This window comes from Schistocerca gregaria, chromosome 5 (genome assembly GCF_023897955.1).
Source record: "Schistocerca gregaria isolate iqSchGreg1 chromosome 5, iqSchGreg1.2, whole genome shotgun sequence".
Taxonomy (NCBI): Eukaryota; Metazoa; Arthropoda; class Insecta; order Orthoptera; family Acrididae; genus Schistocerca; species Schistocerca gregaria.
This window is the reverse complement of record NC_064924.1, coordinates 404,838,599-404,851,564: the sequence shown is the minus strand read 5'-3', so window position 1 is coordinate 404,851,564 and position 12,966 is coordinate 404,838,599. Positions and strand designations below refer to the sequence as shown.

At 45.2% G+C, this 12,966-nt stretch overlaps 1 protein-coding gene across 2 annotated transcripts in view; it reads right to left on the bottom strand.

Moving 5' to 3' along the window:
- The window catches only part of LOC126272446 (regulator of G-protein signaling 17), a 1,065,106-nt gene that overhangs the window by 468,901 nt on the left and 583,239 nt on the right, over positions 1-12,966 (bottom strand). For both annotated transcript variants that reach the window (XM_049975320.1, XM_049975321.1), the window contains exon 2: positions 3,511-3,869. In XM_049975320.1, coding sequence (XP_049831277.1) covers positions 3,511-3,860 — 350 coding nt within the window. In that variant the 5' untranslated portion in view covers positions 3,861-3,869. The remainder of the gene's footprint in view (positions 1-3,510; positions 3,870-12,966) is intronic.

Genomic DNA, 12,966 nt, shown 5'->3' with positions numbered 1-12,966 from the left:
CAGCACGCTGACTGTTACTACATGTATGATGTGTGTGTGTGTGTTTGTGTGTGTGTGTGTGTCTGTGTGTGTTGCAATCAATTCTCGCCAAGTAACACTGCTATCGCCTGGACAGGCTTATATCCATAGTACGACGGTGATCATAATGTTCTGGCTGATCGGTGTATCTCCTTATTTCGTCACCTGTTATAACTCTGTTTAGAAGTTCTGTATCGTTGGTGACTTCATTCCGTAGTTCCGGAGACATGTCTACGCGACGTCGGTTTCGCTCGAAATTCAACAGTTCCTGAACAAACTTTGCTGCTTCACGTTTCATGCCCAAAACAACCGAAAAATTGCTTTGTATGAACAAAAAGAAACTCCGACATCAGAAAACTGGTTCAAATGGCTCTAAGCACTATGAGACTTAACATCTTAAGTCATCAGTACCCTAGAACTTAGAACTACTTAAACCTAACTAACCTAAGGACATCACGTACATCCATGCCCAAGGCAGGATTCGAACCTGCGACCGTAGCGGTCGCGCTGTTCCAAACTGTAGCGCCTAGAACCGCTCGGCCACACCGGCCGGCAAACAAGGTCAGACATGTTCAGTATCGCCTTCCACTGCAATGGAGGTAACACGCGAAAAGCAATATGCGACTTTGAAATTTTGCTTTCGTCTCAACAGATCTCCAGCTGAGGCCAATTCAATGTTACAGGAGGCCTATGTAGAGAGTGTTCGTCCCGACAGCGCAGCTCGAAGGTGGTCTAAAATGTTTAGAGAGGGGAGACAATCAGTTGCAAATGAAGGAGGACCCATTGCTCGAGTCACTGCTCTTACGGAAGAAAACTTCAACACTGCTGCTGTCATTGTGAGAGCGGATCGACGACTTATCTTAAGATCATTTTCCGAATTCCTGAACATTTCATTGGGTGACACTCATATGTTGGTGACAGAAAAATTGCACATGACACGTGTTTCTGAGCGATTGGTTCCAAGACTGTTGATTCCTGAACAGAAGGACATTCGCGTGCAGGTCTGCATGCAGTTAATGCTGATGTTAGAGGAAGATCCGGAATTTCTTTCAAATGTAATCACTGCTGATGAAGCTTTTCTACATCATTTTGATCATGAGAGCAAACAGCAAAGCTCATTGTGGAAATCTCCTTCATCACCAACTCCCAAAAAACAAAAGTGGTTGCTTTTGCTTTGACATTTATGGTCATCTCGTTCTTTGATATTCATGAAATGATTTATCAGCAGGTTGTACCTGCACACACATCATTAACTAGACAATACTACAGGGATGTCCTGAAAACATTGAAAGTCCATATCAAGCGCAAAAGACCGCAATTCCGTGAAGCAGACTGAAATGCTGCAACACGATAATGCGCGGCCGCTTATTGCTAATGTTGTTACTGAATGTCTTGCAAAAGTGAACGTGAAGTGCATCCCTCACCCTCCCTATAGTCCGAATTTAGCCCCATGTGCCTTTTTTCTACTCCCTAACATGTATTTGAAGACTGGCAGAAACGCTTGGACATGTGCATCGCATTCAGGGGAGATTACTTGGAGAAGGACTATCAAAATCATGAGTGTGAGTAAAGGCATGTTGTCTGAAAAAAATTATGGTCATTCTTTATTTGACAGCTCTCATAATTTGTTGTGCAGTTTAACACCGTCAACTATGACCTGTTTAAGAGCGGACAGTGACTGCAGTCTATGCAGTTTCGGAAGGTAGGTGTCGGGAATGAAGTAGGTGATGTGTGACAGTTGTGTGAGAGTTGCCCAGAATCTAATGCACCACTTTTTTTTTTCTCGGGCGAAAACAATGCTACGAATACGAAAAGTTACGTATGTTTTATTTCAAGTCTCCAGAGTGAGCGCGCCAAGTTTCCGTCGCTTCCAATAGATAGCTTAGCTGCAGGACAGTTTCAAAACGTCCTCTGTATGTGACGTACGTTACAGGCAACGTCCTGTCATTGAATTTCTCACTGCAGAGAAAGAATCTTTGAGGAATATTCACAAACGCTTGTGCAGAGTCTGTGTAGCATCTGCTATCGACAAAAGTACATTTGGTCACTGGGCACGGAGGGTGAGGTCATCAGCAGGCGGTTCGTCGGAGCTCTACGATTTGAAACAGTCGAAGAAACCTAGTGTAGTTGCATTATCCGCACTCTTGGACATTCAAAAGTGCGTGAAAGATGGGTCCCATTGTGTCTGACAGTGGATCACATAGAGCACAGAAAAAACATTTATCTTGATTTGTTGCAACGTTTTAAAGCTGAGGGGGAGGCATTCTTGTCCAGGATTGTGAGAGATGATGAAACCCGTGTTCACCATTTTGAGCTCGAAACAGAACGACAGTCGATGGGACGGAGCAATTTCCACTCCCCACAGAAGAAAAAATTCAAAGCAACTGTTTCCGCTGGTAAGGTCATGATCACCATGTTCTGGGACTGTGAAGGTATTATTCCCATTGATGTGATACCAGGAGGTGGTACAATTGATTCAGAAACGTATGTCAACACAGTAACAAAACTCAAGACGCGAGTTCGTTGTCATAGCAACATAGGAGAGCTGTAGCTGCATTACGATAACGCTCGGCGCCACACAACTCTGAGGACTGCTAAACACATCGTGAAACAGGGTTGGACAGTGTCACCCCATCCACCGTACAGCCCTGACCTAGACCCCCTCGAACTTCCACTTGTCAGTAAAGGATGTTATTCGTGGAAGACATTTTGAGGACAATGAGTGGGTGTTTCACACAGTGAAGCACAGGCTCCGCCACCAGGGAAACGATTGTTACCGACAGGGCATGCAAGCCCTTGTTTCGCGCTGGAGGAAGGTCATAGAACGGAATGGAGATTGCGTGAAAAAATAAGGTGTGTACATAAAACACCATTCTTTCGCTTGTGTAGTTCTCAAGGTCTTCAATAAAGAATTGTTAAAGAAAAAATGCCATGTATTACTTTCTGGGAACCCTGGTATGTTAAAAGTATATGACGTCACCAAAGAACTTTCACTTATTAATGCTCTATACAGGCTGTGTTTACTGTGGTAGACCAGCTCAAATTCAACCAGATCGAGTGCAGAAATATATCAAGCGTTGGTTTCCGCTAAAGTGGCGAAATTCATGACTATGTAAGTGAGTTTTTAACGGTGCAAAGCAGTAAGCTCTTGTGAGCGACTCAGCCTGCTATTACTACTGATGATACAATTCTCTCCACTTCCTTTCGTATTTGCTAGTTCGTCTCTGATAAAATCTAGCAGTGTATTCTGGACTGCATATAGTGTCCAGGTACATTCGATCAGATAGTGTATTTACTCGTTCGGGATATATTCGTGGTGGCCATTATTAGAAGTATCCCCTGTAGAAGTGTATACGAACACCGCTGAATGTTTTAGAACACAACCGTGTTCCGTCAAAGGCGCCAGCTAGAGCGATAGTAAAATGCTTCTGAAACATGCCATGTTTTGCGAATGGATGCTGAGCACTGCAGCAGAGGGGCGGGCGGACTTACCAGGAGCAGGAGCAGCAGCAGCACCAGCAGAAGCAGCACGGCTTTCGCTGCTGCGGCTGCCCCGCCGCCGCCGTCGCCACCTGCTTGGCGCCGCCAGAGTTGGAGTTGGGAGGCTGAGGTTGGGCCTGCGTGGAGGCGCCCCCGCCGCCCCCGCCGCTGCCACCCCCCGCCGTGCCACCGCCGCCGCCTCCGCCGCTTCCTCCACCGCCCGCGCCCCCACCACTTCCACCGCCGCCGCCACCACCGCCGTCGCCGCCCCCAGAAGCGGGGTTGGACGACGTGCTGCCCCCGCGCAGGCGGCAACCAGAGCCGGAGTTGGGCCGCTCTCCCGGCTCAGTCGCGTTCGACATCTGCAAACACTGACGCACAAAACACACAGTCAGACACCTGCTGCCCCTATCACTGATATTTATGTGCAGGAGAAACACAGGGTAACTCAATATTACACTAATGGCCCTTAAAATTGCTACACCAAGAAGAAATGCAGACGATAAACGGGTATTCAGTGGACAAATATATTATACTAGAACTGACATGTGATTACATTTTCACGAAATTTGGGTGCATAGATCCTGAGACACCAGTACCCAGAACAACCACCTCTGGCCGTAATAACTGAAACGTCCCCTTAGAAAAACTATAAATGACCGAGCTTAAACTGACACACAATATTTTTTGGCGCAATGCAGTCTGACTTTCAAAAATCCCTACAAAAGAATGGCCCTGACTAACAATAACTTATATCTTTCATGAGTAAGTTACCTCACAAAAATCTTCGTTACTCAAACTACTGCAGTCCATGATATCCAATATTACAAATTTACTCTTTCTTGTGAAGATCTCCCACTCTCAAAATTCCGCCATCTCGCTCCACACATCCATCACTGCTGGCGGCTCACCTCCAACTGCGCAACGCTACGCGCTGTTAACATCCAGCTGCCCAACACTACAATGTCGAATATTATAACAATGCCAACCAGCCACAGACTGCACACAGCACAGTCAGTGATATTCATATAGAGCGCTACGTAGCGTTACCAACATAAAAACCTAAACAGCCTACTTACATAACGGCCTTGATACGTCTGGGCATTTAGAGAAACAGAGCTTGGATGGCGTGTACAGGTACAGCTGCCCATGCAGCTCCAACACGATACCACAGTTCATCAAGAGTAGTGACTGGCGTATTGTGAGAAGTCAGTTGCGAGGCCACCATTGACCCGACGTTTTCAATTGGTGAGAGATCTGGAGAAAGTGCTGGCCAGGGCAGCAGTCGAACATTTTCTGTATCCAGAAAAGCCCGTACAGGACCTGTAACATGCGGTCGCGCATTATCCTGCTAAAATGTAAGATTTCACATGGATCGAATGAAGGGTAGAGCCACGAGTCGTAACACATCTGAAATGTAACGTCCACTGTTCAGAGTGCCGTCAATGCGAACAAGAGGTGACCGAGACTTGTAACCAATGGCACCCCACACCATCACGCCGGATGATACGCCAGTATGGCGATGACGAATACACGCTTCCAATGTGCGTTCACCGCGCTGTCGCCAAACACGGATGCGACCTGCATGATGCTGTAAACAGAACCTGGATTCATCCGAAGAAATGACGTTTTGCCATTCGTGCACCCAGGTTCGTCGTTTGAGTACACCATCGCAGGCGCTCCTGTCTGTGATGCAGCGTCAGGGGTAACCGCAGTCATGGTCTCCGGGCTGATAGTCCATGCTGCTGCAAACGTCGTCGAACTGTTCGTGCAGATGATTGTGGTCTTTCAAACGTCCCCATCTGTTGACTCAGGGATCGAGACGTGGCTCCACGATCCGTTACAGCCATGCGGTTAAGATGTCTGTCATCTCGACTGCTAGTGATTCGAGGCTGGTGGGATCCAGCACGGTGTTTCGTATTACCCTCCTGAACCCACTGATTCCATATTATGCTAACAGTCATTGGATCTCGACCAACGCGAGCAGCAATGTCACGATATGATTAACAGCAATCGCGATAGGCTACAAGCCGACCTTTATCAAAGGCGGAAACGTGATAGTACGCTTTTCTCCTCCTTACACGAGGCATCACAACAACGTTTCACTTGGCAATGCCGGTCAACTGCTGTTAGTGTATGAAAAATCGGTTGGAAACTTTCCTAATGTCAGCGCGTTGTGGGTGTCGCCACCGGCGCCAACCTTGTGTGAATGCTCTAAAAAGCTAATCATTTGCATACCACAGTATCTTCTTCCTGTCGGTTAAATTTCGCGTCTATAGCACGTCATCTTCGTGGTGTGGCAATTTTAATGGACAGTAGTATACTAAAATGTATTATAACATGTGCTGTATTTTATTTTTAGTTGTTGCAGAGCTAATTACTGTAAAGTCTTCAATCTCTTCTACTTTCAGTTCACATAATGGCCGCATGATTGACACTGAAGAAAAGAAGATTTGTGGCAAACCTAATGGAAGTGTGTGGTTCGCCGACTGTTGTCCGAGAAAAGTTTCGACAGCGATTTGTACGTGAGCCACCGAGCCGTTTAACTGTGTATCGCATCTACATGAAGTTTGTGGATACTGGATAGGTAGTTAACAACTACCGAGACAGTGAAGAACGTCCAAGACCAGGAAGATATGAACAAAACATCGCTGCTGTACACGAAGCTGTGTTGTAGAATCCTTCGAAATGAAGCATACGATGCAGTTTGAAAACAGAAATTCCTCAAAAAATTGTTGGCGCATCTTGAAACACGGCCTTGGGATGAGGGTATACCAAATCCAAGTCGCCCAAGGTTTAACATCGGCGCAGAAGCGTAAGTGTGTTCAAATGGCTCTCAGCGCTATGGGACTCAATTGCAGTGGTCATCAGTCCGCTAGAACTTAGAACTACTCAAACCTAACTAACCTAAGGACATCACACACACCCATGCCCGAGGCAGGATTCGAACCTGCGACCGTAACAGTCGCACGGTTCCGGACTGCGCGCCTAGAACCGCGAGACCACCGCGGCCGGCTGTTGCGAATGGAAGACAGCATTCACACATACAGCCTCCAAAGTATAAAGGCTGCCGCTAACACTTTGCATTGGTCTGTCTAAGACTTCCGCTGTCAATTTTTGTGCACAAGTAAAATTAATGTTATTTTTAGCTTTTTTGTCATGCAGATGTTTCTTAAAAAAACTTTAAGAAATTAGATATTTAGCTATTACATAATTAGTTTTCTGATGTCTTGTTGGTACCGCCATACATCAGGATAATGTCGGGTGGAAGCTATGCTAAACGCAAAGCGATGCTCTTGAGTCTAGCTCATAACTATCTGGAAAGCGGAACGAGTTTAGGAACAAAGCGAACCCAATCACACGGAAGAAAGAAATTGCGACGAACGATCGACTAAGGGCCAGGAGTGAACCTGAATGAGATGTTAGGAGCTGACACGTGCAGCCTTGAGCTACCTACTTTCGTGAAAGCCACTGTAGTACAAGGTAGGCTGCAACAGAACAATCTTACAGAATTGACACATTGGAAAAAAATGTCCTGAACGTAACCATACCCGTTATGACACTTTCCGATTCATTATAGAAATTATTTCTTCGTGCACCTGAATCCGAAAGCGTACTTCGATCTCCAGTGCTCGCAGAATGTGTTGAGGAGAATTTCATGACAGGCTGGAGCCAGCTATTTTCCAGCATCGTTTCTTGCTTTCGGTGACTATGTAACATTTGTCCACTAATTAACAAGAGGAGACGGAATGTCTGCACTGAAAAAAAAGTGAGCTGGTGGGGTTTTTCATTTTATCATCCTGAACTCTGTTATCAGACTGTGAAGTATTGATTTGAAACTGAACGATGTTTCGATCAGAATCAGCGAGTAGGTAAATGCATTGAAACGTTTGTTTTTCCCTAAGCTGAGTTTGAAGCAGGCTCTTAGTTTATGCTGGCTTTTCGAGAAAGCTGATTCGTCAAGTATAAGCAAACAAGCAGTATACTTGAAAATGAAAATGTGGAGACCTGAGCTGTGACACTTCATCACTTACAATCATTAGCTTATCAAATTTTGATGCCAAAAAATAAAACATACTGCTAATAGAAGAGTTCTTATTAATAGCTATAAAGTATTATGCACGTGTTGGGAAGAGAGGTAATGGAGTGATTGTCCAACTGTGTGATGTTATAGCCGTTCAATAAGTGCGTTAAGGACTTGAAATCTGATGACACCATACAGAACACATATGTGCAGACGTCCCCATTGACGTAGTAATTGTAATGCTAGCTTACGGACGAATCGGTATTTCGAGACAGTAAATCGTTATTGCTTTCAATGACTATCTACATTAGCCACTGAGAACATAACATTTGCAGTGTTTAACAATGTTCAAAATGGATGAATATGTTTGTTAAAAACTTTGCAGTTATCGTTGTTAATGTTATTCAGATAGAAGTTTAATCGTCGCATGCCCAGATTGGTTGACTATTACATGCTGATCATTTATTAATAGACTGACGTGACAGAAGCCATGGGATATCGAGGTGGACATCCTTCGGCGTGGTGTATTGCAGCAACTCGGTGTGACATAGACTCAACAAGTCGTTGGATGTCCCCTAAAGAAATACTGAGCCATGCTGCTTCTATGGTCGCCCATAATTGCGAAAGTGTTGGCGGTGCAAGATCTTGTGTACGAACTGACCTGTCGATTACGCCCATAAATGTTCGATAAGATTCATTTCGTTAGCTCGAATTGACCAGAAACTTACTCGAACAAGTCGCGAACAATTGTGGCATGGTGACATGGCGCACTGTCATTCATAGAAACACAACCGTTTTTTGGCTGCAAATGGTCTCCACGAAGGTTAACATAAACATTTCCAGTTAATGATCGGTTCAGTTGGACCAGAGGACCCAGTCCATTACATGTGAACACAGCCCATATCACTATGACCGCTCACCAACTTGCACAGTGTCTTGTTGACAACTTGGATTCATGGATTCGTAAGGTCTGCGCCATACTCGAACCCTCACATTAGCTCTTACCAACTGAATTCGTCACTCACCTGACCAGGCCACGGTTTTTCAGTAACTAGGGTCCAAGTAATGTGGTCACAACCCGAGGAGAAGCGTCGCAGGCTACATCGTGCTGTTACCGAGGGCACTCCCGTCGATCGTCTCATGCCATAGCACAATAACGTCAATTCCGTCGCATTGTCCTAACAGATACGTCCGTCGTACGTCTGTCGGGAGAGACAACACCTGAAACTCTTGACACTGTGGATCGCGGAATTTTGAATTCCATAACGATTTCCGAAATAGAATGTCCCATGCGGCTAGCTCCAATTACCATCTCGCGTTTAAAGTGTGTTAATACAGGTCGTGCGGCCCTAATCACGTCGTAAATCTATTTACATGATTCACATGAGTACAAAGGACAGCTTCGGCAAAGCACTGCCCTTTTATATGTTGTGTACGATATACTACTGCAATCTGTATATGTGCATATCGCTATCCTGTGACTTTCGTCACATCGAGATGTAAATCTACATCTACATCCATACTCCGCAAGCCACCTGACGGTGTGTGGCGGAGGGTATCTTGAGTACCTCTATCGTTCTACCTTCTATTCCAGTCTCGTATTGTTCGTCGGTGTGCCTCTGTGTGGGCTCTAATCTCCCTGATTTTATCCTCATGGTATCTTCGTAAGATATACGTAGGAGGGAGCAATATACTACTTGACTCCTCGGTGAAGGTATATTCTCGAAACTTCAACAAAAGCCCGTACCGAGCTGCTGAACGTCTCTCTTGCAGAGTCTTCCATTGGAGTTTAGCCATCGTCTCGGTAACGCTTTCGCGATAACTAAATGATCCTGAAACGAAGCGCGCTGCTCTCCGTTGGATCTTCTCTATCCCTTCTAATCCTATCTGGTACGGATCCCACACCGGTGAGCAGTATTTAAGCGGTGGGCGAACAAATGTACTGTAACCTACTGCCTTTGTTTTCGGACGGAATTTTCTTAGGATTATTCAAATGAATCTCAGTCTGGCATGTGTTTTAACGACGATTAATTTTATATGGTCATTCCATTTTAAATCACTCCTAATGCGTACTCCCAGATAATTTATGGAATTAACTGCTTCCAGTTGTTGACCTGCTATATTGTAGCTAAACCATAAAGGATCTTTCTTGTCTACGCCGGCCGAAGTGGCCGTGCGGTTCTAGGCGCTACAGCCTGGAGCCGAGCGACCGCTACGGTCGCAGGTTCGAATCCTGCCTCGCGCATCGATGTGTGTGATGCCCTTAGGTTAGTTGGGTTTAATTAGTTCTAAGTTCTAGGTGACTGATGACCTCAGAAGTTAAGTCGCATAGTGCTCAGAGCAATTTGAAACATTTGAACACTTGTCTACATTGGGATTCAATTACCATTCCCTGCACCATGTGTCAATTCGATGCAGATCCTCCTGCATTTCAGTGCAATTTTCCGTTATTACAACCTCTCGATATAGTACAGCATCATCCGCAAAAAGCCTCAGTGAACTTCCGATATTATCCACAAGGTCATTTATGTATATTGTGAATAGCAACGGTCCTACGACACTCCCCTGCGGCACAGCTGAAATCACTCTTACTTCGGAAGACTTCTCTCCATTTAGAATGACATGCTGCGTTCTGTTATCTAGGAACTCCTCATTCCAATCACACAATTGGTCTGATAGTCCATATGCTCTTACATCGTTCATTAAACGACTGTGGGGAACTGTATAGAACGCCTTGCGGAAGTCAAGAAACACGTCATCTACCCGTGAACCCGTGTCTATGGCCGTCTGAGTCTCTTATACGAATAGCCGAGCTGGGTTTCTCCCGGTCGTCTTTTTCGAAACCCATGCTGATTCCTACAGAGTAGATTTCTATTCTTCATAAAAGTCGTTATACTCGAACATAATACGTGTTTCAAAATTCTACAACGGATCGACGTTAGAGATGTAGGTCTATAGTTCTGCACCCCTGTTCGCCGCTCCTTCTTGAAAACGGGTATGACTGGGTCCTTTTGAAATCGTTTGGAACGCTACGCTCTTCTAGGGACCTACGGTACACCGCTACAAGAAGAAGGAAAGTTACTTTTCCTACTGTGTGTAAACTCGAACTGGTATCCCCGTTCGAGTGGCCTTTCCTCTTTTGAGCGATTTTAATTGTTTTTCTATCCCTCTATTTTGATATCTACCATTTTGTCATCTATGGGACAATCTAGAGAAGGAACCACAGTGCAGTCTTCCTCTGTGAAACAGAAAATTATGTCGACAACTCGGGTTAAATCTTGTAAGTTGCACCATTTGTATTAATCGCTGAAGGAGATATTTGGAAAGACCGGTTCAGTAACACTTCTCCAGATTATGGAGATCGTTCGAGATACGACTTGCGAAATGGAAGCGTCGTTCTTCAAATTGATACGCACCATCTATCTAGCACCTCGTTTTTTTTTATTTGCGAAAGAGATCAAAAATTATTGTCATTATTTTTTTTTCCATGTCAAATGGGGCGATCGAATGCTTCCGTTGCAGGACGTTTCTGCAGCCTATATGTAACGCAGCGCCTCTGCATTGCATGTTTACAACCTCCGACATGTAGAAAAGTGATTGATGTGGCATTTCTATGTTTCCGACGTGCGTGCGGTAAATGGCGATACTGTTGCCAGATGCTTCCAAACAGGAGTAACGTGCTGCCGAAAGTCAAGCTCCGATAGTCGTTCTTCGGAGAATGAAGAAAGTGTATGGGGCACGCAGTGTGTCTAAAACCACCTTTGTGGAACGATGCGCCAATTTCCGTGCTGGTCGCGATTACACACAAGGAGGAAATGTCGTAACTCCGAAATTACGCCAAACGAAGTGGGAGACACTCGACCACCTTCCCTATGGTCATAATCTTTCCTCATGCGATTACCACCCCTTCAGGTCCTTATACTGGTCCTTGAAGGGCTGACGATTCTAGTCGGACGAGAATATGCAGCAGGCAGTTACGGACTACTTCTCGCAGCAGAGCACAATGTTTTATAAAAATGGTTCAGATGGCTCTGAGCACTACGGGACTTAACATCTGAGGTCATAACTCTCCTACACTTAGAACTACTGAAACCTAACTAACCTAAGGACATCACACACATCCATGCCCGAGGCAGGATTCGATCCTGCGACCCTAACAGCAGTGCGGTTCTGGGCTGAAGCGCCTAGAACCGCTCGGCCACAACGGCCGGCCAGTATTTTAACAAACGAGTATCTTCAATCCCATGCATCGTTGGGATGATTACCTCACTGCTCAAGGCGCGATTTTGTCTAATTTTCATACCGATTCCCGATTTTAAGTCTTCAAACGGCAACTTTTTTTTCACTGTGGGACTTAACATCTGAGGTCATCAGTCTCCTAGAAATTAGAACTACTTAGATCTAACTAACCTAAGGACATCACACACATCAGTGCCCGAGGCAGGATTCGAACCTGCGACCGGAGCGGTTGCGCGGTTCCAGACTGCAGCGCCTAGAACCCTTTCGACAGGAGGAAACTTTTTGCTCACCCCTTATAATAAGAAGCGATAAGTGACAGAAAAATTTCAGACTGATGGAAGTGTGATGACCTGCCTTTGAATTTGTAGTCAAACCCACTTAGATACCGAGTCACGTACCAGTTAGTTGTATATACATACGTAGAGAAAATAAAATGTTTTTGTGTGTTATCTGCATTGACCGATCAAACTATCGTGCTCCTAACTCAATCCATTCCGCTTCCCCCTCATTTTCACCGCTGTGTTACTCATCTGTTTACTGCTAGTAGTCTATTGCACCCTTTTCTTTCTAGTACTCTAAAGGTGGATCAGCCATACATGGCGGACAGTCTAATATGCCTAGAGCTACAGGTACAGTTGCAAGTTAATTGTGACGAACATTGCTACACTGATGAGCCAAGGTATGACGAATACTGCCCCCTGCAAGATTAATGCCACCGGTGTTATTGCGAGCACGTGACGTGGTAAGGAAATTATACAAACCGATTAGAGACGAATGGGGGACCAAACAAGCGACGCCATGGAACGCAAGTGGGAAAATCCAATTACTTCCGCAAAAGGCCAAAAAACGAGCAGGCCACAAGATATTCGGAGTCCTCCACTCATCACAGAACGTGGAGGTCTCCACTCATCACAGAACTTGGAGGTAATTTTACTAACGTGTATGAAAAATTTCTACATTACAAAACACTGTTTCACACAGATATTTTGATATAGCCGCTAAAGACGTGTACTGCTATTCACAACCACCTTCAAAAATAAAAAATAAATGGTTCAAATGACTGTGAGCACTACGGAACTTAACAGCTGAGGTCATCAGTCCCCTAGAACTTAGAACTACTTAAACCTAACTAACCTAATGAAACCATACACATCCATGCCTGAGGCAGGATTCAAACCTGCAACGGTAGCGGTCGCGCGGTTCCA